The following is a 25,038-nucleotide window of genomic DNA, read 5'->3' on the forward strand; positions in this document are numbered from 1 at the left end:
TCAAGAGGTGATGTGGAGCATGTGTGCCAGGCTAAGGAGGTAACGCTGAAGGTAGTCAGTGCTCCTGCAGGATGTGGAGCAGGGTATAACATGTAAACAAGTTGTGTTGCAGAAAGTACCACATCCTCAAAGGGCGGAGGGATGGTTGACAGAGACTAACACCTAACAGAGTGTGCATACATTTACAGAAAGGTCAGACAGTAAATATTTCAGGCTTTGCAATTTCTGAGTCTCCAGAGAGCACTCAGTTCTGCCTTTATAGGAGAAAAGCAGCCCAAATCAGTAAGTAAACAAATGGGCAAGACTGTGTCTAATAAGCCATTACTTATGAACAAGGAAATTTCAGTTTCACATTTTTTTTGTATCACGAAATATTTTTGTCAGGCCTTAATGATACAAAAGCTGCTCATAGCTTCAGCCCATACAAAAATAGGTGGCAGGCTGCATTGAATCCTTGGCCTGTGGTCTGATCTTTGAGTACAGCAAAGGTAGATGGCTCTTGAGAAGCTTAGCTCTCAAGGGGAGGGGGAAGAAATGCAGTAATGACAGGGAAGGGCTGTTTATCAGAAATGTTCTGAAATTAGGAAGAACAGAAATGGGGAAAGGAGTCATAGAAGACAATGGAGGGGTGATAGTTGAAGTAGATCCTGGCAGAGGCTGGAAAGTGATAGGATGCAGAGTACAAGTTGAGGAATACCCTTGGAAAGGAGGAGAGATGCATCTTCCACTGAGGCTGGTGGGAAATTGGGATGGGTGGGCACTGATGGGATATTTAAGTAGATGGCAGTGTAGGATTTTTCCAGAATGCCTTAAGATTTCCACTGAAAAGGAAGCAAGGCAAGAATTCCAGGTGAGTTGTCTGTCTGAGCACGGGAGTCACTAATGATGACATAGCTGGGATAGGGCCAGCAAGAAGGAGGAAGCCTGTGAACCACGTGTCCAAGTACTCGGTGAATGTGTGGGGGTGACCAGGAAGTCATTAGAAGTTGAAAACAAGAAAAGAAGGTGCCAGAGCTTCCCAAGGGCGTGGGAGTAATGGGTTTTGAACAACCATAGGGAAGGAGCAAAGTGCCAGGTCCTCCTTCCAACCATGCGATACAGGGTGTGCTGTGTGCCTGTGTGTGCTGGATGGTGGTTTTGTGACAAAATGAATGAACTGCTTCCACTTGAAACAACTCCAGGGCCTGTGGTGTCCTGAGCAGTGAAGAGAGATAGAGGGGTTTCTTCATCTTAAGGTCAGGTTGCTGCCAGTGGGCACTGGTAAAGGGAGGGCTTGGAGGAAACACTGATGCAGCAGCTGAAGTAGATCCTGTTTTTTCATGAGGGAGGATATTCCAGAGAGCTCAGTGACCAGACTGGCAGTGACAGGAGAAAGCGGGGGTGGGGTGGGAATGAAACATCTCAGCAGTGCTGGGCTGAGAAGAAAGACATCAACAGAAGTGGAGTATGGGATTGAAGACATTTGTGAACTGTGGTCAGCAGGGCAAATGTCTGAGTTTGTTTCCTCCAAGTTACAAACCCTGAGAGAGAAGAAAGGAGTTTTGTGTTGCATTCTTAGGCCTGAGAAGCAGGTAGCTATTGTAATCGGTCTTCCAAGGCATCAAGATAGTGAGACATCTCACTTGAGTTTCCTCCCTTTTCCTTACCCATCCCTATGTGAACAGGGCAGTGTGGTTACACTGGAGCCAGGATTCAAGGACAAGCAGCTGTGGGGGTTCCTGGGAACATAAGCAGGCGATAGCAGAAGAGAATGAACACAGTCTGTCTCCAGTCTGGAACAGTTCCTGACCTCACAAGGACAGAACTTGCAACAGAATAGCATTCAGGGTGTTATGGTTTGATTTTTTTAGACCTCACCATCCTTACAGAGCTTAAAGAACTAGTTAGTGGGGGTCAGTCCACCACACTAGGGAATGTGGCATTGCCTGAGTGTTGTTTTGGCAAGGAAAGTATATGACCCTGAGATGAAAACATTTGAGAACCACAAGTTCTAGAAAGAATCATAGGAACTGGATGGGTAATGTCCCTTCATGGGACCTGAGGAGTTTCTCCAAGAGGAGAAGGAATTCAGCTCAGCCTGCCAAATAGGTTCTTGACACTTGTCAAAGAAAAAGAACTTCAGGACATGTTAGTGAGAGGCCTAGAAAGGTTTCATTAGGCAGAATTAAAGTGACAGATTCTGGCTCTAGTAGGAATTGCTGAATTATTACAGTGGTCGTCTAATATGGCTGAAGCCCTTAAAACAACAGTTTATCTTCCCAGAGACCACCTCCCCCTTATTCATTCCCCTCAAACCCCACTCCTAGCAAAAGTCCATAAAAGCCCCATCTTTCTTTGTCTCTGGCTGGAGGATCTCCCTGCCCCATCTGCCCTCGATCCTCTCCGTGTCTGCGGAGTTAATAAAGGCTTCTTTTATCTTTCCTATCTCTTTATTGTGTCACCAAAAAACTATCATAAAGAAGTACACACTCAAAACAGTGTGGGCTTTTTTTTTATTTAAAGATCTTTTTTTTAAATTTTTATTTGTTTATTTATTTATTGTGTGTGTGTGTGTGTGTGTGTGTGTGGCCAGCTCAGCCCACCAGGGGGCAGGGCTGGCTGGCATGTGGTACTGGGGGATCCAACCGCGGTCCCTGTGCTTTGCCAAGCTTGTTTCAAGTAGGTGCTTTAGACCACTGAGCCATCTCTCCAGATGTGTGTGTGTGTGTGTGTGTGTGTGTGCGCGCATGCATGTGTGTGTGTTTGTGTATGTGTGTTGTTGTTGTAGTTGAATGTATTAGGATGGATAGCTAGGATGTTTGCACTAAAAAATACTCTTTGAATCCTTGAATCAGTTTCTTCATCTTAAGGTCAGGCTTATACTATCTTTAAGGAATTTGGGTGTGATGGGCTGGGAAGGGGGAAAAAAGCAAGCCTATGGAGTACAGATATGGATAGACATAGGTAACTTTGCTTAGAGAAGTCACAGTCCTCTTAAAAGTACAACTTTAAACTTACGATTGTTTCTCCTTTCCTCAGATGGTACCATGAAGAATTTGAGAAAGGATACTGTACACATTGTTAGGAGGAAAAGACTGAGTTTATTTCAACAAATTTGTAGTTGCTCAATACCCAACAGATTGAGGCTTGAAGGGAGGATGGCAAGCCAGGGCTTGAGATTTGTAGCTTATTCATGTGGAGACGAAAAGTTTAGACAAAACAAAGAAGCCACACAAATGAAGGAGTGATCTGAGAAGTATGGGGAAAAATAGGAATATACTGTTCTCTAATACAAAGTTCAACTATGGAGGGGAGAATTATGAAAATTCTGGTGTATAAGTTGGCCGAGAGGCTGACAACAGAGAAAACACTTTTGGAAGGAGATGAGAGGGCTCAAAGATGACTCTGAAACTGGGAGACTTTTGCTGTAACACTGCAGTAAAAAAGTAACAAAAGGAGCCGGGGAGATGGCTCAGTAGAATAAGCGTTTGCTGGACAAGTGCAAGGGCAAGGGCCTGAATTCAATCCCTGGTTCCGGAAAAAAAAAAAAAGAAAAGAAAAGAAAAAAGAAAGAAAAAGAAATAAAGAAAGAACAAAATAAAAGTAACAAGAGAAAGAAACTCTCCCAACCGCCAAAGATTTCTTCTTAGGGAAAGACGAGGACTGAATCTTTGCGACATTAATGACTTTCTCTGCAAGGTTCCTGATGTGACATATGTCATCTGTCAAGTATGTACATGTAAAGAAAAACACACCGACATACGCCTGATCCAGGACTTTGACTCCTTTCTTTTATGAACTACTGTGTGTGTGTGTGTGTGTGTGTGTGTGTGTGTGTGTGTTTCTAATAGCGACAGAACAAGGGGAATCGGTTTAAATTAGAGATGGAGATTGAGGCCACTCCCAAGGGGACAACTTCTTAGCCGGTTAAGAGACACTGGGGGACGATACTGAGATGGGCTATGAAAGATCGATTCTCCTGAGAGCTCTAAGAACGATCAAGTACACTACGACGAGCTGGTGTTTCCTTAGCAGGGGGCAGGGGGCTGGATCCGACGGGCTGTTCATCCGTGGCCGCGCCCCAGGGTGCCCGTGCGCGGGCGGAAGGGCCGAGGACGCCGGCGGGTGAGCGCAGGCCCCTTTAAGAGGGGAGGCGGTGGCGGCGCGCGCTCCGACGGCTGCCTTAGCCCCGCCTCTTCCCGTGAGCCCTCGGGGAGTGGTCTGACCGAGGGCGGCTGCCGGTGAGCGCAGGGGCAGGGGGCGGGGGAGACATGGCTCGGCGCGGCTGGCGGCAGGCGCCCCTCCACCGCGGTGTCGGCGTCGGGCCCCGAGCCCGGCCGCTCATGCGGCCGCTCTGCTTGCTCCTCGCAGTGGGCGTCTTTGGTTGGGCCGGGGCTTCGGACGGCGCCGGCGAAGCAGCGAGAGCCATGGACGAGGAGATCGTGTCCGAGAAGCAGGCGGAGGAGAGCCACCGGCAGGACAGCGCCAACCTGCTCATCTTCATCCTGCTGCTCACCCTCACCATTCTCACGATCTGGCTCTTCAAGCACCGGCGGGCCCGCTTCCTGCATGAGACCGGCCTGGCTATGATTTATGGCAAGTGCCTCAACCTCTGGCCGCCCCCTGGCGCTGTCCCTTTCTCTGCCCGCCGGCTGCTTCGCCTCCTCTCCTAGCCCTCCTTGGCCTACATTCAGTTCCCCTTCGATTCCCTTCATTTTCTGCCTCGCCTTACCACCCTCACCCCCGCGCCTCGCCTCTCTCTGCCTCATCTCTTCTTTATTTCTGCTACACCCCCCCCCCGTTTCTTTACCTTACCTCAAGCCCTCGCCACCCCTTATTTTCTTGGCCTCTCCACACCTTTCCTTTGCCTCCGACCCCACCCCCTTCTCTTTCCACCCCACTCCCCCACCTTTGCCTAGGGAGCTCGGGACTTGGACCGGGTCGTGTATGGGAAGGGAGTGGGTGGGGTGTCTCACACTGGGCTGGGGGAGGGGAAGACACCGTTTCGATCTATTTCTCTGGGGTGTCAGTTTGTTTGAGGTTCATGGAAACTGCAGTAGCACCTTTGCTGCCCAGTATTCTTTAGGAACCAAAGTCGACCTTTACTTGTTACCCAGCTCTTAAGATGCCTGTCCTATGAAGGTTGAAAATGAAAACCTTACTCCTCTGGAGCCCAAGCAAAATAAAACCCTGAAATGTGACACAGGTTTGGGGCATTTTAAATGACGCCCTGATGTTCTGTACTGTGCTTGGAATATCTGATGTGGATACATATGGGTGACCCTGCTCATTCAGGCTTACAGAACTGAGGACAAGGAAGAGTTATGGTTCTCTCAGCAATCTGTTGTACTATATCCACGATGATCAGGGCAGGTCAACCCAGAAGTAATTAACAAGCACCATGCATATGCAGTATGGGTGTTTTGCTGTTGTCACGAGGTTATGACCGATTGAGTGAGTGGCTCCACTTCTTGAGTCGCAGTGGACTTTTTTTTTGAGGTTATTTGTTTGAAGTTTTGGTGACAAGGCACAAAGACTAAATCAAACCACAGGCTCAGAAGCATTTTGAGCCTCACTTGTTTGGGCCTCAAGAAGAGGAAAACAGATATACATATTGCTGACTATCTTAAACTGAGAGTGTGCCTGACGATATGAGGGTGGCAAAAACAGCCCAGTCTGTGCAGTACATGTGTGAAGATTATCTTCATTTAGACAGTCTTAGACAGTAGAGCTTGTTGAGGTTTGACTCTGCGAGTTGCAGATAGGTGGCTGAAGCTTTGGTCCCAAAAGAGTTTTCTCCACTCAACTGCTCCACTCCCCGCCCTTTCCAGTAATTCCAGACTTCTAGAATGTGCATGAATCTCAGTGGTACAAGGAAAGGTATAGTAGTCATGTGCCTCAGGAAGATGCATGAGTACAGACTGATCTCCATTTCTAAGGCAATACAGTTCTAAGCCTGTGCATAAAATCTGCCCGCTCACTAGGATTCCTACTAGTTTTTAGACATACTAGTGTATCTTTTATGTCATAATTTTTATATTTCATTTGGAGACCTCTTAAGGCAGATGAGCGAGATAAACTGCACAGTTTTATATCTTTTCTCTGTGTGACAGTGTGATTTATTCACTGTCCTCAACAGATGTTTACTGATCAGTCTAATAATTGTTAACATAGGACCTTTGCCTTCAAGAACTTATAGGTAAGTGAGAAAAAGGAGAAATGACATTTTAGACTTGGTTAAATGCCAAAATAATGAACAGATCACAGATATCTCTTTGCTATATAGGCAGAGAGATAGTATGATGTGACACTGAAAGGTGCGAGGCTTTGATCAGAGGTGAGCAGTTTTTTTTTTTTTTTTTTTTTAGGAAAAGACCTAAAAAATAGTAAAGATTATTGACTTTACAGGTCATACAGATCTCCGTATCAGTGTTACACTTTATTCTTTATTGTTATTTTCTTTTCATAAACTTTTTTTTTTTAGTTCTTTTTTTTTTAATTTTTATTTATTTATTTATTTGAGAGAGAGAGAGAGAGAGAGAGAGAGAGAGAGAGAGAGAGAGAGAGAGCCCACCAGGGGGCGGGCTGGCTGGCATGTGGTGCTGGGGGATTGAACCGCGGTCCCTGATGCTTTTGCTAAGCTTGTTCTAAGTAGGTGCTTTAGACCACTGAGCCATCTCTCCAGCCCCTCATAAACTTTTACAATGTAAAAGCTACTTTTAGTTCTAGGGCCATAAACAATCAGAGGACAATAATTTTAAACCCCTACCTTTAGGAGCAGACCTGAATCCCATCTCACTGTGCTGATAGTGATACATGGTCTCAGTCAACAGTCTCTTCTTACCCTCATCTATGTCTTGGGGATAATGATTGTGGGATTACTCTGTGGAAGAAATGTTTTAGCTTGGTACTTGACCCTGAAGTAAATGCTCAATAAATGATACCTGCTGCTGCTATTGTTGTTACAGTTAAAAACTGCATTTTCACAGGTTAGTGTCAGTTCTTTTAATAATAGTATTATAAATTAAGAGACTAAGGTTTTTTTTTTTTAAATCACATAGGCACTTTGAATTACCCTAAAATTATTTGTCTTCAGGGCTAGTATCATTCATTTTATCTAACTTGTGGTCTAAAGTAGAAGAATAGGATTTCTTTCTCTTCTTTTTTGATGCAGGGTCTCATTCTGCAGAGCAGGATGGCCTGAAATTCACTATGCAGTGCAGGTTGGCCTTCAACTCTCAGTGACCCGCTTGCCTCAGCCTCCCAAGTGCTGGGATTACAAGTGTGCACCACCACTGGGAAAAATAGAATTTATGATTGCATTTCCTTAAGTTTCTAATGTAATAGAAAGCGAAAGAGGGCCTCAGTGATAGTGTTCTGTGAAGGAAAAGCAAGAGTGTCTCCTGGAGTAGAAAGCCTGAGAGGTACACTGGGAGTCCGTCTGAGATTCGGTTGGCATTTTCTAGTCTGTGCCCTTTTCTCAGTATGTGCAGTGGAGGCTGTGAACTGAACTAACTCCCAAGCCCGGTTCACAACTATATGGGAATGGGGCAAAGTATTTTTTTTGTGGCTGGCTCAGCCTGCCCTGGGTGTGGGGCTGGCATGGCATGTGGTGCCCGTGATCAAACTGCGGTCTCTGTGCTCTCGCCTAAGCTTGCCTAAGCAGGTGCTTTAGACCACTGAGCTATCTCACTGGCCCCCAAAGTATTGTCAATACTATAGAAATTGCAGTTTTCTAATCCTAGTTGCTGTCTTACCTTTTGTTAATGACTCTTCCATTGCCATTGGTATGCTACTATATTAAGACCTTCAGTTTTCAGCGTGACTTCTCTGTGAAAAGAGAATGCCTACACCTCCACGATTCAGCCTACTGGTGATCTGATTCTTGTAGTGTTGGGTTAGCTACTTAACTCCTGGAGAAATGCTATTTAAAATAAGCCTTTCTTTTATCGTTTTGAGAAGCCAGGGTAAAATTTTTAAAATCGCTAATGTGGTCAGTTTCTAGACTGTAATATAGACTAATTGCTCCAATTGCAAACATAATCTCAAAACACCCACATGGTTTGTACAGTGGGCTAGCTTTCTTAAGAAGCTTAAAAGTGAGTCACTGTTAGTAAAAATTGTTGAGTTAGCTAATTAAATCTGAAAAGTGATCCCTCACGTTCCTGTGTTTACAAATCATATAAAAAGCGAGAGGTGGAAGAATATTTGTTTAGCCTTGAGTTTGGTGAATCCAGGATCCTAGGCTTAACCAATGTAATTCTACAATAAGCATTTTTCAAGTCTGTGATGTCTGCGATATGATGGGAAAAACAGGTATGAGCTATAGTTCCTGCCCACAGAGCACTTACAGTCTAGAGACTTAATAGATATCTTATTGAGCTTTAGAGTGTATTAGACATTGTACTAGGGACCTCACAAGTATTTCATTTAAAGTTCATAATAACTCTATTGCTTTTCCCATTTTTCAGTTGAAGAAATTGGGACTCAGAGAGGTTAAGTGACCTACTTGAAGTCACATAACTTGTGCTTAGCCAAATCAGTATGGTTCAGAAGCTCTATTCTCTGACTAACCCACATTGCCTCTCATTGACAAGATAAAACTTAACTATAAAGCCAATATAGAGTAGTATTATCATACAGCATCCTAGGAAACTGAGGTTCCATTAATAGATGATCTAAACTAGAACTCAGTGGAGCCAGAAGTTATTTACCTTTTTGACTTCTAAACCTGTGCTTTTTTTCCTGCATGGTACTGTACTAAATTTCATGCTGTCAAATATAGAAGATAATGCTTAAAGCTGTACAGCTTTTGAAGGTAGATTGTGAGGGAGTGGAGACATATACCGTTCTGGTTGTCCCGAGAACCACCAGAGTATCTTACTGATCTGACAGTGAGGAGATGATAACAATTAGGAAATCAAGATTTCAGTTCTGGCTTTTCCACTTGATGACGGGTAATTTTGGGTAAGTCATTTATCCCCACTCTAAAAAAGAGGAAGCAATGTAGGAGAAATTTAGGCATCTTTGGTTTCTTTTTCGGTACTGGGGATCAAACTCAGGACCTTGCACTTGCCAGACAGGTGTTTTTGCCACAGAGCTATCTCCCTGGCCCTAGCCATCTTTGTGAGATTACAACCAAGTAAGTTCCTTTCTTTTCAGAAACAGGACTAGAAGGGTTCCGTGGAAAAGTTTTATTTTTCCCAAGAGGGAGTTTAATAAGAGAAATGAACTTTTATATTCAGATGGAATATAGGCAGCCTGGAAATGAGGCAGCCTGTCTTAGGTGGCCCTCAGCTTTTCGGAAAAGTAGGCAGTGGGGCTGGGGACTTGAAAAGAAGGTTAAAGTTTGGAGGAACCACTGTTGGGAATATGTCTGGAGACAATGAGATGAATAAATGCACGTCAGACTAGCAGAGGTCAGCAGAAGCCTTGGCTTCTCTGGCTATTTTGAAATCGAATTAGTTTTTTAACAATGTTCTTCAAGTAATGAATGTTTTATTTATACACATGCACCAAAGCTTCTTAATCTCTAGCCTTTTTCTCAGCGATGTTCCTTGCACGTTTTTGAATGTCAGAGGCTTCATTTGTGATAGGTGCCAAGAATGGGCTGGAGTCCCTGGGAAAAGCCAGTTTCTGCTGACTGGGAGCATTGTACAAAGGTGGGGCCTTGGGCAATGGCGAGTTCCTTATCGCTCCCCTGAAGAATTTTCAGTGCCAGTGGGTCATGAGAGTGTGGGTGAGGCCGACTTCTCTGTTTTGTGAAATATACCTCTTTGTGGTTGTCTTCTTTGTTGCCTGGGAGTGGTGATTTTAAAATTCATAGTATCAATATTTTCTGTGTCTCTGTGTATGTAGGCGGGCTGGAGATTTCTGCTTTATCTTTCTAACAAAGCACTCCTTTTGTGTCCTTTCTCTTTACTGAGAATTGCTTTATCTCCATGGTTGGGATTTGACCTTTTACAGAATCCATAGTAACTTGAGCTGTTAACTTTTTTTCACAGAAATTCTGATTTTTCAGATGCCTGATACCATAATAAAAGGATCCTGATGTTTTTCCACCTAAGTAATTATTCTCCATTCTCTTGCTTCATCTGCCCAAGAGCTGAGCCCTCCTGGGGCTCTCAATAAGGTTTCAGCATAGGGCCTTCCATGCGGAAGCCTAGTTAGTGGATGTGGAAGCCTAGTTCTTGCATAGTTGGACTTAGGCCTGTGGGGAGGAATTCATGGTACTGTTAGTAGTATTTGGAGCAACATATCCATGATTTTTACATCTCAATATAAGGAAATATCTTTCATTGAGGCTTTTAATTAGGAAAATTTGTGGGGTGGTAGAGAAAAGAATTGTTTGTGGGTCATGGCTGTGGAATGACTCCATGGATCCATAGCCTTTTTCCTCTCAGGTTATCTCTGTCAAACACACTTGCTACCCAGTAGGAACATTATAAATTTGGGGGGGAGGTAAAATGTTTCAGAATGAAACTTTTATTTTATATGTGAATTTTAGCTAAACTTTTTTAAAAAATTGACATCATTAAAAAAAATTGACGTCATTGTACTGTTTCGCAATTCATGGTTGCCACTTCCTCTCAAAACTGCGTGGCTCTTAAGTTGATTGGAAGAATCCCTGAGCCCTTCTACCCTCTTCCCCAGCCAGCTATTACTTTTGTGCCCGCTTGTTTCTGCTGCACTCCTTCCTACTGTGGTCTGCCTCTAACCCTACCCCACTACTCCACTGGAGTTGGCTTTAGGCAAGGTTGCTCTTGTCCTTGTTCCCAGCCCCAGTGCGTACATCACATGCCTGCCTGCCTGCCTTAGACTTGGTTGCAGCACTCTGCTGGTTTATATCACTTTCTCCACAGTGAATTTTTATTGTCTTACTGAATTTGTAGCTACCACCCATTTGTCTTTCTAATTATTCATGTGGCTTTTCCTCCTTAGATTCATTCATTCATCAGTTCCCCTATCGGCTCCTCAGTGTGTACTATTAGTGGATGAAACCCCAGGGTTATACCTGTAGCTTTCTGCCCATTTTATCCGCTCCCAGGTGATCTCATCTACACCTGAATTCCACTGCTTTGCTCTTGCATCGGAGACACTATCATCTCCAGTTCCGCATACTCAACTGAGCGTTTGTCACAGACACATCAAACTCAGCACATCCAGCACTGCACGTAGCCTTTTCCCCTGTAGCTCTCTTCTGCCTCTTCCTACTTCATTCGGCAGCTTTGCTCTCCCACCTAGCTGCTCAGGCCAACTTAGCCACCTGGTTAGCAGGCCAACAAAGCCCCTCTTTGCCTCCGTCTTTTATCTCCCTTTCCCCCAGTCTGTCCTCAGTCACCAGTTTTTCTAAAGTGTAGTACCTTCCTTCTGAAGCCCCTTTGTTCCATTGACCACTCTTGTAGATCAGGACTGACACTCTTATTGCCTGAGTGATTGCAGTGCCATGTAGTTGACTGTTTGGATCCTCTCTAGTCTAGACTTGTCTTTCTTAACTGCATATATACTACCCCCAATGGCATGTCTTTAGATATTAATCTCTAAACCCAGAGCTCCTACATAGCATATTCACATTTTTTAAAAAAGTTAGTGCTAGGGATTGAACACAGGGTGGCTGCACTGAACTATGTTCCTTATCCTTTTTTTAAAAAATTGGAACAGGGCCTCACTAAATTGCTAAGTTTCCCAGTCTGTGCTTGAAATTGCAGTCCTCCTGCCTCTGCCTTCCTGTGTATTGGGATTATAGGAATGTGCCATCATATCTGGCTTCCATTCACATTTTGAGAAAGAATGGCTGATGGGTCAAATTGAGAAGCCACATGACTATAAAGTATAGCCAGTAGTGAGATATTGTGCATCTTGGCAATAAAGAAATGTCTGGAGGGTTAGGTTCAGTTTGTATCCATACAGTCGGATAATGTTTGGCCATAAAAATGATTGAAGTTCAGATGCATAGCACAACATGGGTAAATCTTAAAAACATTACATTAAGTGAAAGAAGCCAGACACAAAAGATGATTTACATGGAATGTCCAGAATAGGCAAAGACACAGAGAGAGTAGATTAGATTTTGCTAGAAGCTGGGGGTTTGGTGATGCAGACATATTCTAATTCATTTTTGGAGTGGTGAAAGTGTTCTAGACATGGTGATGATTGATATATAACTTTGTGAGTACATTAAAGACCACTGACTTGTACAGTATAAAAGAATAAGCTTTATACAGTGGTGCCTTGCTTCATGAGCTTAATGTGTTCTACAATTTTGGAAAAGATGGCCACATTTGTGTTTGTGCAGGAAAGATGGCCACAGTTTTATGTTTTGCCTGATGCAGAGTTTGCAAACAGGAACAAAATTTTGCCAGACTCTTCTGTTTGCAAACCAAATTGTTTGCAGACAGAAGCATTCATGAACCAAGGTACCACTGTAATATGTGAGTTATATTTCAGTAAGTTATTAAACAGTTGATAAATATTGTTTGATAGAACCTAGAAATGTTTTGATTTCGTAGCACCAGATACAGGACTTGCGTTCCATGCTTTAATTTTCAAGCAGATATTTTAAAATTTAAATCTGACCTTTTAGTAGTAGAAGAATTCAATCAATCTACAAATAACATATTGACTTTCCAATTCGTTAAATGTATATTCTTTGGCCAGCCACGTGCTTTGGGAATAAACCTGGGAAGCATATGCATTTAAGTCTTGTAAATTGATGAATGGAGATTCTAAAAATACATTTCTAACATGATTACACTGAGAGATTGAGACTTCTTGGAACATATTCTATGTACAGCTGATTTGAAGGTATTTTCTCATTTTGTTACTGTTCTCATCACTTTTTTATATATTGACCTAGAAATGTAATGATCTATGCAATTACCAGAGAGGATGTTTTTCCCTCCTGACTCATTAGATTAATGAAGATTGGGCTCTTGGATGTGTGCATTTAGTAGTATAGTACTTTTTAAAATGGTAACTATATTTGGACTAAAAATTGGTTCTTAACCAATTCATCTGAATCTCAATGGAGATTTTCTGTTGTCATTCCAGAGGCATTTGTGGGGCACAAATATGGGGTCTCTGTCTACCAGAAATGCTTACATTATTGTTTTATTTCCAGGTCTCCTGGTGGGCCTTGTGCTTCGGTATGGCATTCATGTTCCAAGTGATGTGAATAATGTGACCCTGAGCTGCGAAGTGCAGTCAAGTCCAACTACCCTGTTGGTAAACGTTAGTGGAAAATTTTATGAGTATACTCTGAAAGGAGAGATTAGTTCACATGAACTCAATAATGTCCAAGATAACGAAATGCTTAGAAAGGTAAGTTTTTAGCTAAAGGGGATCATTGTTTTCTCAAGTGTGTAACTAGCAGCAGAGTGACTTGGAAGAAAAATAATGAATTTTTAATATTTAAAATGGCTTGTCTTTTAAAATGATGTTACACCCCAGTTAATTACTGTAATAATGTAAAGAAATAGATATTTCTAGAAATGGTATTTTCTGATTGAGGCTAAGTACTATAACCCTTTTTTGGTTCCCCTTTTGTTGTGTATAATTGTAATAAATAATGACCAATATTGAGTTAAGTAGAAATTATTGGCAGTTTTTTCAATGCTTGTACTCCTTACAATTTTAGAGTATTTCAGCTCATCAGCTTTATTTGACATTACCTAAAATAGTACATTAGTATTTCTTCGGAGTTCTTTCTTATCTGCGTTTTATGCAGAACACAATTTAACCTTTCTTAAGTTCATAATCTAGCACAATTTTAGGGGTCTTTGTGTGAACCTCAGTTGTACCATGCTGTACATAAGGCCTGATGGCTCTTTGTTTTTCCCAATCCTTGGTATTTGCCTCCATAGTACTTCTCCTGGCTCCTACACTGGCAGGACTTGGCTTTTATAACTACCTGATTGTATTCCTGGTGACCTTTAATATTTTCAAAATTTCCTATGAATTTCATTTACTTTGCAGTGAGTTCTCACCATCTGTGGAAAATTCTTGTTACGTAAAAGTTGTAGCCAAACTAAGTTTCAGCATGTGTGTCTGTTGCTGACCACTTTGTATCCATATGAAATTCTGTTGTGACCTTATTATGAACCAACAGGGGCATCTGTTTAATTAAAGTGAATAGATTTTAAAGTGAGTGAACTGTAGAAGTCAGAGTTGCGCAGAATGTTTTTATGTAATGTTATATAGCTTTACCAATTTCATCTTTGTAACAAGTCATCTGTGATGGTTGCCAAGTTCCCTCTTGGCAGCTGTCATTGCATACCCATAAGGTCTGTTACCAGTTTTGGATCTCTTTCCTTTTGTCTTTCCTGTCTGATCCTATTCTGACCAACCTGTCCTTTCCGCTCCTCTCCCTTCCCCCTTTAGTGCTGGTGATTGAACTCAAGGCCTTCATGCTGAGCTACTTTTCTAGGCCTTGTTTAAAATTTATTTTTTGAGTTAGGATCTTGCTGAGTCACTAAGTTGTCTCGGCTAGGCTTGAACTTGCTATCTTCCTGCTTCTGCCTGCCAGTGCTCTAAGATCATAGGCATGGACCACTCTGCCCAGCTTGGATCTCTTTTGCTTAAAGCTAAGATATGTAAATATTATCTCCTGTTTTAAAGATTTTTCACATAGTATTTTAACAGTTTTCACAGAAATGGCTTAATTGTTCAACCCTACCTCTGTGTCATGTGATTAAGAAGTAGAACAACAAAAGTTATCTTATAGGAAACCTTTTACAGGAGGAAACACACAAAATCTATTATATGCCTAAGGCAGAGAAGTAATAGACCCTTTTACATGAAAGTTTTTCTAAGTTGCCATAGTAATGTTCTTAGCATTGGCTACCTTAAAATGTAATCTTCTATTTTTCTTTTTCATAATGTGTTAATGTAGTATAAGGTTTTCTAAGGGAATTAATCTAAGGAGCTCTTTTATTTTAACAGGTTACTTTTGATCCAGAAGTATTTTTCAACATATTACTTCCTCCTATTATATTTTATGCAGGATATAGTCTCAAAAGGGTAAGTACTTCTGCATGTTACATATTATAAATAGCCTAAATTTCCCAGGGGGTTTTATATATTTAATAGTAAAAAAGAAATCATTTCTTTCCAGGGTCTCTTTCCTTCTCTCCTAATGTTTTTTAGATGCTGAAATTTTCATGTGTATAAGATACTTTCTTGTACTGATTTCTTTTAGTAGTAAACAATGTGTTTAATACATTGGCGTAGCACACTAGAATAGAAAGCCTTTCCTTGGTCAAACATTTGGTAAGTATTCTATTACAGTGTACCTTTTTTCCCCTTACCAGAGACATTTCTTCCGGAACCTCGGATCTATCCTAGCATATGCTTTTCTTGGAACAGCAATTTCTTGTTTTGTTATTGGGTAAGCATTTGAAGCTTGAGCTGTTTTTATCCTTCAAATTATAATTCTAAAGTGATATGTTTTTGCTTATGTAGTATTGTATTCCTGAACATGTCTGTAGACTTTTGCAGTAAAATGCATTTACATAGGTAATATGCTGTTTGAATTGTCCTTAAAGCTAAGGTTAACCCTGTTTAAATGCTATGAGTTACACTTGGGATTAATCACAGAATAGTGCAGTAGATCCATCTTTTGAGGATGTATAGAGAGGCGCTGAGGATGTAACCCAGGATTAGTTATACTGACCTACACCCATAGCCCTAGATCCATCTTCTCTTCTTACTTTATTTTAACTCCGTTAGCAGTTGTTACGTTTGCTAAAGTAAGAATGCATTTATTGAACAGGTCGATAATGTACGGCTGTGTAATGCTGATGAAAGTAACTGGACAACTCGCGGGAGATTTTTACTTTACAGATTGCCTGCTATTTGGTGCCATCGTATCAGCGACAGACCCAGGTATGTTTTACAGAGGTGGAGCTGGAATACTTTTCCAGTAAAAGCATATGTGGGTGTTTCTTTGAAGTATAGAATTTTTAAGTACTTTCCTAGCACTATACCTTGCAACTGTGGGGGAAGTAGTTCATTTTTCCTTTTAGTTTAAAATGTTCCTGTGGGCTTGAATTACTCTTGGCACAGGGGTACAGTCATGCGTGTGCTGCCAATGGTTCAAGCTTCCTGGCAGTGAGGCATATGGAGTGCAGCCCTACTGTGAACCTGTTAAGCATGCATTTATGTTTTCACTTCACTTCTTCATTATTGTTGCTTCTTACTGGTCTGTAAGTTTATGTTGTCTATATGACATCTCTAAGACATTTGATTTAGAAATTTTGATTGGTCTCCCTAGTGATGGGACATAGAAGATGAGCTAGGTTATATATTTGTTTAAAAGGCTCTCAATTACACATTCTTTTAAACTTACTGAAAAACCAAGTCCCTAAAAATCTTTTGTTTATATTCACCTATTTGCATTTGACAGTAAGAAAAGAAGTTTTTGAATGATTGCTATAAGGCACCTGTGTCAATCCAGGCATGATTTTGGGTCCTAGGTGGTCTTTAGTATGCACTAAATAATTATTTTTTATACATTGGCCTTGTGGTTTTGAATCTTTCGGTATCAGCACCATTTGCTCCTCTGCAATTTTAGTGTCACACCTCTATAAATTGTGTTATGGAATAAATTTAATTGTATTGAGTAAGGTTTTCATTTTGTAATGTAATGTTGGTAAGCTTAATAGCTACATTTAAATTGGAAATTTGGGGAAAATATAGGATGAAGCGTTCAGGATAGGAACAAACACTGATGTATTGGTATTTGCTTGAAGCCTAGGGTCAGATGCAGGGCCTTACATATTCTAGGCAAGCATGCTCCCGCTGACTTATACCCTTAGGTCTGCTAAGTCTGAAAGATAAAAGTTTGTTTTTTTTTTAACTGTGAATTAGGACTTTGGTGGAGGTTTGTTCTGTTTTACCTTTTGACCTTGTAAGTTAATCATCTTCTTTAATTGTCATCTAGTAGAGTTAACGGTAGGATCTTAAGATTATCTCTGAATTCCTGTTAACTCTGATAACACATGGCATCATGGGAAGAGGAAAATAAATTCTGGACTGTTCAGAGATGATTTGCAGAGATTACTCAGAGAGCCATTTGTGTAGTTTAGTCATTTTTAGTGCTAGAAATCAAATCAGTTTCTTAAAGACCACAAAGGCTTTCCCCTTCATGCTTAAAGCTGCTCCCATTATCAGTTTGAAGGTAGGAGGGAAGTTTTTGTAAGCAGTCAGTGGCCTCTGGTATTTGTGTTCTCTTCACGAGGAGCAAGCTCCTCAATTTCTCGGTGTGTGAAAAATCAGAGTCAGTTAGGCTGTCTGGCTTAGTCAGTCAGCCTTCTGGTTTTGTCTTAGCAGTATTATCCGAAAAGCTCACGCAACAGTCTTGTTTATATCAACTTGGAGAGTACAGTTTTTCTAAATTATGTAGGTACTTGCTCTAATTCTGTTATTTTGGATTTATTAACTTTCTAGGAATATGAGCTCTTGGTTTTCTTTTTAGAATTCTGCAGCATTGCTTCACTGTTCCCTTTCTTTGGTGAGCTTTGGTATTGGTATATTCTAGCTGCAATGTTTTGCAGTAGAAATTGTATCTTAAAAGTTTTGTTTTCCTCGTTGGCATTTGAAAAGGCTGTCCCTTCTCTGGTTGTATTAGTGTTTCATGTTTACTTGGTTTTATTTAGTTGGTGAGCTGTATGTGACTCAGCAATTCAAGTTATAATGCAACTTCTCAAGCTTATCTGATTTTTTAAGGGTTCAATATAATTGCTTGTGTAAAAGAAGCATTTATTTTTGTGGTTCTTTTTCCTTCTCAAGCTATAATATCCTAGTAGTTAGATTCTTCAGTTAAATATGGCAGCTGTAATTCTGGGCATAAGTTTTTAATCTAACTCCAAAACCGAACCTGTATTTTCCGACTGTGTTCTCTACACGTACTACTGTGTTTGTTGAACTTGTGTGTTTGCAAGGCTCTAATGTTGTGAATTGTAAGGCTCTAAGAAAAAATAGTTTGAAGTAGAAGATGCTTTTTTTGAGGCAGGGTCTTGCTTTGTAGCCCAGCGTGGTGTTGAACTCCCTGTGTAGCCCAGCCTAGCCTTGAATTGCAGGTGGTCCTCTTGCCTCCACCTCCTGAGTGCTGGGATTACAAGTATGTGCCACCACACTTGGCAGAAGTAGAAAATACTTTCTGTTATTCTTTATTAGAGATTAACGATTAGCTGATCTGTAAGAAATTCTGAATATATTCTTTATGGAAAAACACTGTAGAAAACTGGCTCGTTAACACTTACATGAAGAATCTGTGCCAGCTTAGCCCTCCAAGGTTATTTTCAACTGTTTTTAAGAGAGAAAGAAGATATTGTGTGTATGTAATTAAGGGGAAAATATTGACATAAAATCACTGAATCTTTAATATGGTGAAAGAACATTAAAGAGGTAAGAATAAATTTCTAAATCATGTACAACCATTTATTAAAGGGGATATTTTGTATCTGTAATGTCTAACCATTCCTCTGACTCTTTCTACTTGCTAGTGACTGTTCTTGCCATATTCCATGAGCTTCAAGTTGACGTTGAACTCTATGCTCTTCTGTTTGGTGAAAGTGTCCTCAATGATGCCGTTGCCATAGTGCTGTCCTCGTAAGTGATTTGTTATTATAGTCTGCATTGTACAAGCAGGGGTACTAGGAATTGAAAGTTACCTGTTGAGTAAAATACATTATGAATAGTTGTATTTGGAAGGCTAAATTTCTTTTTTGCAGAAATATGTACTTTATAAATGACTTGGAAAATTTGGGGAAGAAAAAAAAAAATACTAAGCATCTCATGACCTAAAATCAATTACTCTAAACATTCTAGGGCATTTCCTTTTATTTGTTTCTTTGTGTGTGGTATTTTTATATATGGTGATTATATTGACTATATAACTGTGTAATCTCTATTAACATTATAATATGACCACTTTAATAAATTAATTTTTGAGCAAATAATACACTCAAATGGTTCACAAATTAAAACTATATAAAAACGTTTATACATAAAAATTACTTCCTCTTGAAGTATATAACATGATGTTTTACCATGCGTAGTGAAATAATTGCTACAGTTAAGCTAATCAACATATCCAGTTCTTTACATACTACTGTTTTTTAATGTATTCGTTTGCTACAGCTCTCACTACATAGCTTGGACTCATCAGTGATCCTTGTGTTTTCAGCCTCCGCAGTGCTGGCATTACAGACGTATACCACTATGGCTGGACTCTGTGGCTGGGTCAGCCAGCCCTGGGGGTGGGACTGGCATGGCATGTGGTGCCAGGGATCAAAACATGGACCCTGTGCTTGCCTAAGCTTGTCTAAGCAGGTGCTTTAGTCCATTGAGCTATCTTGCAAACCTATGTTTTTTGAGCACTTCAAATCCAGCTCCCTACTGATGGATGAATGGATAAACAGAATGTTCTATAGTCATACAATAGTTTTTGTAATGGGTTCTGACTCATATATTGCTCATGCAGGCCTTGAACTGCCAGGCTCAAAAGATCCTCCTGCCTCAGTCTCCTAAGTACTACTATTCCCAGTTTTACAATGGACTATTATTTAGCCATAAAAGGCAATGAAGTTCTGATACTTGGTATAACATGGATGAAACTTGAACACAATTTGATAAGTGAAATAAATAAGTTAGACATTACTTTCTAGGTGTGGTGGCACATGCCTGTAATACCAGCACTTGAGAGGTTCAGGCAGGAGGATTGCTACAAGCTTAAGGCCAGCCTGGGTTACGTAGTAAATTCAGGGCCAGCCTGAATTACATAACAAGAACCTGTTTCAAAAAATGAAAATTTTTTGAAAAGTTAAAAAATAAAAATTTCTATGTTACTGTTGTCTTCATCTGTCTCTCCAGCTCCGTAGAGCAAACCATTTTTCTTAGTTTATTTTTTAAATTTAGTACAGGGTATACAGGGTCTCACTACACAGGTCAAACTTGTGGTGATCCTCCTGTTTTCAGCCTCCCAAGCACTGGGATTACAGACACATGCCACCATGCCCAGTCGCAGTTGCCTTTCAGCGTGCCCCTGGGGGTGGGGCTGGCACAGCACTCTGGGGATCACACCGCAGTCTCTGTGCCTGCCTTTAGTCCGCTGAGCTATCTGGCTGGCCCTTATTAGTTTGTTTCTTAGTGTTGATTAAGATGCAAGTACAAATATGACTAAATACTATTATTTGCCTTACATTTTTTGTTTTCTGGTGCTGGAGATTAAACTCAGGACCTCACACATGCTAGGCAAGTGTTGTACCACTGAGCTATACCTCTCACCCCTCATTTCTTATTTATGTATGACAGCATAAATCTATTCTGGTGATATTTCCCCATCAGAAGTGTATAGATTTCTGTCCTGTGTAGTTCATGTATAAATTGTATTACAGTTTTGCTTAGTCCCTTGTACTAAATCCTTGAAGAGTTTTCAGTCCTTTGCTGTCCCAAATGATGCTACACTGATTATCTTTAAGCTTTCTTAATTTTATAATACATAGGTATATGCTAGGCTAAATTCTCAGAAGTGATATAGGTGGTTGGTTTAATGTAATCACATTTTTAAATTATGTTAAATATTGCTAAATTGCCTGGAATTGTGCCACTTTACACTTTAACCATCAAATTATGGGATGGTCTATTACTTCACAGTTTCAATAACAGAGTACTTGTCAAATTGTCATATTTTTACTCCTTGATAATTGAAAAGTATTTCATTGTAGTTTTCATTTGTGTTTCTCTTTTAACATAAACATTTCAGAAACTGTGTTTAGCAGTGTTAAGTAATACACCTTTATTTTTTTTTGTTTTTATTTTTTTTTATTTTTCAACAAATAATACACTGCATATATTCTTCTTAGTGGTTAATTGCTGTACAAGATGCGGACTTGTGATCCTATTTACAAACACCATTAGAACAAATCATTCTATTCATTAACAGAATGTAACTATATATCTATCCCAAATACACCTTTATTGAAGACAGTTACTGAGTAATATCTTTTAACTAAATATAGAAATTACACATTATTACAAGATGTTGGCAGGTGGAAGAATGGTTCTGAGCCACTGAGGATCTCAATTCTTCCTAGCTATTCACTCTTACTAAGCAAATATCTAACCTTATAGACAGTTGACTTTACTTCATACCAGAACTTTGTGTAAAAGAAGAGTAAGAGCACTTCTCACTTTCTCTTTATTTTATTGTTTTTATTCTACTTTGTTACCCAAAGCACTGACTGGTTTACATAGCCTGATTGTCCCTGTGACCTTACTGCAAAGTGGGAAGTTATTCTTTCTGAGATATAATATGAATTCCTTAGATGTTATATATCATAATATATAAAAGATCATCCCCCTTTTAGGTCCTCAGAACTGAACTCAGGACCTTGTACTTGCTAGCAGGCGTTGTGTTGCTGAGCTACATCCCCAGCCATAAATCCATTTTTGTGAATGCAATTTACATTTTACACTTTTTTCTCCTATATTTAGCACTAGAACTTTTCTGCAGCTATCTACAACCTAAATTTAAGAAATAAAATGAAAAAGCTATAATGAATATTGACAGTGAATGAAGGTGCCTTCAATGAAGATAGATACACAATAAAAGTTGGATATCAAGGCCAGTGAAATAGCTCAACAGACTAGGCTCCTGGTTAGGCAAGCGCAGGGACCAGGGTTTGATCCCTGGCACCACATGCCTTGTCAGCGCTGCTGCTGGGCACACTGAGCCGGCCACCAAAACCAGGCCTGGTGGTGCATGCCTGTAATCCCAGCACTGGGGAGGCTGAAAATAGGAGGACCACTGCAGGTCCGAGCTGTGTAGTGAGATCCTGCACCAAATACATTAAAAAAAAGTTGTTGATCATATGAAGGAAGGAAGAAATGAATACTATAATTGTAATTTATGTGTTAGAAGAAAATGATGTTACAAAGATTGTTGAAGCTTATAATCCATAGGTATGTGTGAAATGATCAGCACTGCTACATTAAAAAAAAGAATACGGTACAGGAAGTTACTTATATTTTTCCATGGTGGGCAGTTTACTGTTTAGTCATGTTATGATTAAATGGGTATTTTTTTATTATCGCCCTACTATATTATTAGGGCTGGGGGTATAGCTTAGTGGTATAAGCTCCTGCCTGGCAAGCGAAAGGTCCTGAGTTCAATCCCCAGTAGCACAAAAAAAAATTCAAAATACAATTAAAGGCCTATGATTTAGCTCAGCAGCACAGTGCCTGCCTGGAAGGAAAGCATGAAGTTGTGAATTTGATTTCCAGTAAAAAAAAAAAGAATTAATCAGAAAAATATTATTTTCTGGTCCTATCTTTAAAAAAAAACAAAAATTCAATTTATTAAAAACTTAATGGACAGAAGGGGTAGAAGTCCGTCTTGGCCAGCAGCAAAACAAGATACCTCAATTAGAGACAAGAGGAAGCGGCTTATATGCGAAACTTAACTAAGGCATGTATCAGGCTTTGTCAAGAACTATGGACACATCAGAGGTCAGATAAGAGCCAGTCCAGGTATTGCCAGTGCCTGGCACCAGGTCCTACCTTAAAGTGGTGTACACTGTATCTTAGTTTTTGCATGGAGAAAAGTAATGTATAGTTGATCCTCAAGTTACAACTATCTTCACACATGAATAACTTGAGGTATGATGAGAGTTTTAGGTTTAGCTTACAAATAAAGTCTTGAGTTATAACCTGAATGCTGGCCACTTGTGGGTTGTAAATAAAACTCATGAAGCCAGAAAAGTGTATGTAAACATATGTGTCAGTCTGAGCCCAGATGCTTATATTTGTGGTCAAAATTTTGGTCACTGCTCTATATAATTGCTACTATTACTGCTATCAAAATGGCCCCCAAAAAGCTAGCAAAGAAGCTAAGGAAGGAAAAAAGGTAAAGGAAACAATCACAGTTGAAAAAGAAGAAGGGCATTGTGGAGAAATATGAGAGTGGCATTTGTGTGATCAACCTTACTAATATGTACAGCTTGTCAGTATCCACCATCTCAACCATTTAATGAAGAAAAGATTTGTACTATAAGAAAGCTAGTGTTACTAAGTGTGTTACTCATATTATTAAGTCATGATCAATAGTGATGCATTAGGTAGAAAGGCTATTATTAGTATGAATAAAGGAAAGGCAGATGGCAGATTATAGCCTGAGCCTATAATTTGTGAAAAGGCTAGTGCCACAAATGCAGATTTTAGGATAATCTATCAACAAGTGATAATGCTGAAACATTTTGTGTGAGTGAAGGGTGATTTCACAATTTTAAAACAACCAGGGTTCATAGTATAATAGGCATGGTAAAACAGCCAGTGCAGATAAAAGGAGTGCTAGAAATTCTATATACTTCAAAATGGTGACACAGAGAAATAGCTTCTGCTCTCATCTAGTTTTCAACTGTGATGAAACTGGCCTTTTAGGGGAGAAAATGCCCAGGAGAACATACATTATCCATAAGAAAAAAAAAAAAAACCCAGGCTGCAAGCTTATAAAGGATAGCCTAGCCTTACTGCTATGTGCCAAAGCACACAGTGACCTCAAGATAAATCCTCTTTTGGTCTGTCTCTCTGAGATCCCTAGAGTGTTCAGAAAGCATAGCGTCATGAAAGATACGCCAGGGGTTGTATGGAGATCTAATGCAAAAGCCTGGGTGAGAGGAGTACTTTTTCTTGAGTGGATCAGGGAGGTTTTCTGTCTCCTACCACTAAGAAACATCTAGAGGACAGAGGTTCACCACTCAAGGCTCTCCTCATCATGGATGGTGCTCCTGCTCACCTGTACTACTTGGAAGAATTGGCTGAGTAATTCTAATGGCTCTCAGTTGAGTTCCTCCAACCTAATATGAACTCCTATACTGCTCACCCTTAAAGAGTTTTGGAAAGAACATTATACTGTCCTTTCCTGTGTGGAGTTAGTCCTGGTCAGTGTCTCTCTAAGGATACTGAGATCTGCCTGGAAGAAAGTGTGGCCTCAAATTATACAGTAGAGACAGTTTGAAGGCTGTGTAGAGGAGCCTGAGCCTTTAATTGACACTGTGGTTGATGACTGTCACTAGTAGAGTCCACAAGCTTGCAAATTGACAGTGGTGATGATGAGGAACTGGTGGGGAAATACTCAGAGAAGCTATATACACAGGAACTTCAGCAACTTCTGGCAGAGCAACAGAGAATGGCAGCTGAGGAGCTTTCTGAAAAGGGAGATATCAACAGTCACTGTAGCAGAGTGCTGAAATAAGGAAATCCTAAAAATATGGACAGAGCTACAAACATTTGTGAAGAAGACTCACCCAGACAGCACAAAAGCCAACTACTGCGTTTACTTGCTTAATGATGCTGTCATGTTGTACTGCAGAACAGTGTTACAAGACAGAAACGGACAACATTAGACTAGGTTTTACTTCTGAAAAGATTGAAACCTAGTGAGCCAGGTCTCTGTAGCCTACGGATTTTCCCAAGGAGAGAAAGGACACCAACAAGCCAGATTCCTGATGTTCTTATGGAAAATGTTTCTCCTTCCAAATAATAACCACCTTCCATTTCATCCTCCCTTCCTGCGAGCCTAAGATGTCAACTTGAATGGTGAATACAATGTAAAATTATTGTTTCTCATAAACTAGGCACATTTTATAACTTTTTGGTCAATACACTAGGAAAATTATTAGTGTTTCCAGTAAGTTACACACATTATGCAACTTTTTTAATGAAAATGTTAGTTTAAGGGTGCTTTGGGGGGAATGCACTATGGCTATTTCCTTAAGGAAAAAATAGTCTTGACTTAGAACCAGCTTGAGTTACAGTCAGCCCTTGTGAATGAAGTGAGTTTATAGATCAAGGGTCCACTGTATCTCTTGCACTTTAGGAGTAGTTGATTAATGTTAAAGAAAAAAGAAAACCTTGTTGAAGGATTTTGAGGTAGGTGATGTGCATATCAATGTTGAAGAATAAATGTGTTACGAGAAAGCCCTTCCCATATTACTTCTCTCAAAGGGCAGTCTCATCATATAACTATAGCCTTTCTGAAACAGGGTTCTGTGAGAGAAT

General features: G+C 40.3%; 1 protein-coding gene across 2 annotated transcripts in view; it reads left to right on the forward strand.

The window, feature by feature from the left end:
- Nucleotides 1–4,134: 4,134 nt before the first annotated feature.
- The window catches only part of Slc9a6 (solute carrier family 9 member A6), a 63,333-nt gene continuing 42,429 nt past the window's right edge, over nt 4,135–25,038 (forward strand). The window contains exons 1-7 of one of the 2 annotated variants that reach the window (XM_023703275.1): nt 4,135–4,220; nt 4,351–4,575; nt 13,100–13,299; nt 14,920–14,997; nt 15,288–15,364; nt 15,749–15,861; nt 18,483–18,588. In XM_023703275.1, the coding sequence (XP_023559043.1) occupies nt 4,407–4,575; nt 13,100–13,299; nt 14,920–14,997; nt 15,288–15,364; nt 15,749–15,861; nt 18,483–18,588 (743 nt within the window). In that variant the 5' untranslated portion in view covers nt 4,135–4,220; nt 4,351–4,406. Of the gene's footprint in view, nt 4,576–13,099; nt 13,300–14,919; nt 14,998–15,287; nt 15,365–15,748; nt 15,862–18,482; nt 18,589–25,038 lie in introns of both variants that reach the window. The other variant, XM_023703274.1, reaches the window with a different exon arrangement.

This window comes from Octodon degus, unplaced genomic scaffold, assembly GCF_000260255.1.
Source record: "Octodon degus isolate 3935 unplaced genomic scaffold, OctDeg1.0 scaffold00167, whole genome shotgun sequence".
NCBI classification, from domain to species: domain Eukaryota; kingdom Metazoa; phylum Chordata; class Mammalia; order Rodentia; family Octodontidae; genus Octodon; species Octodon degus.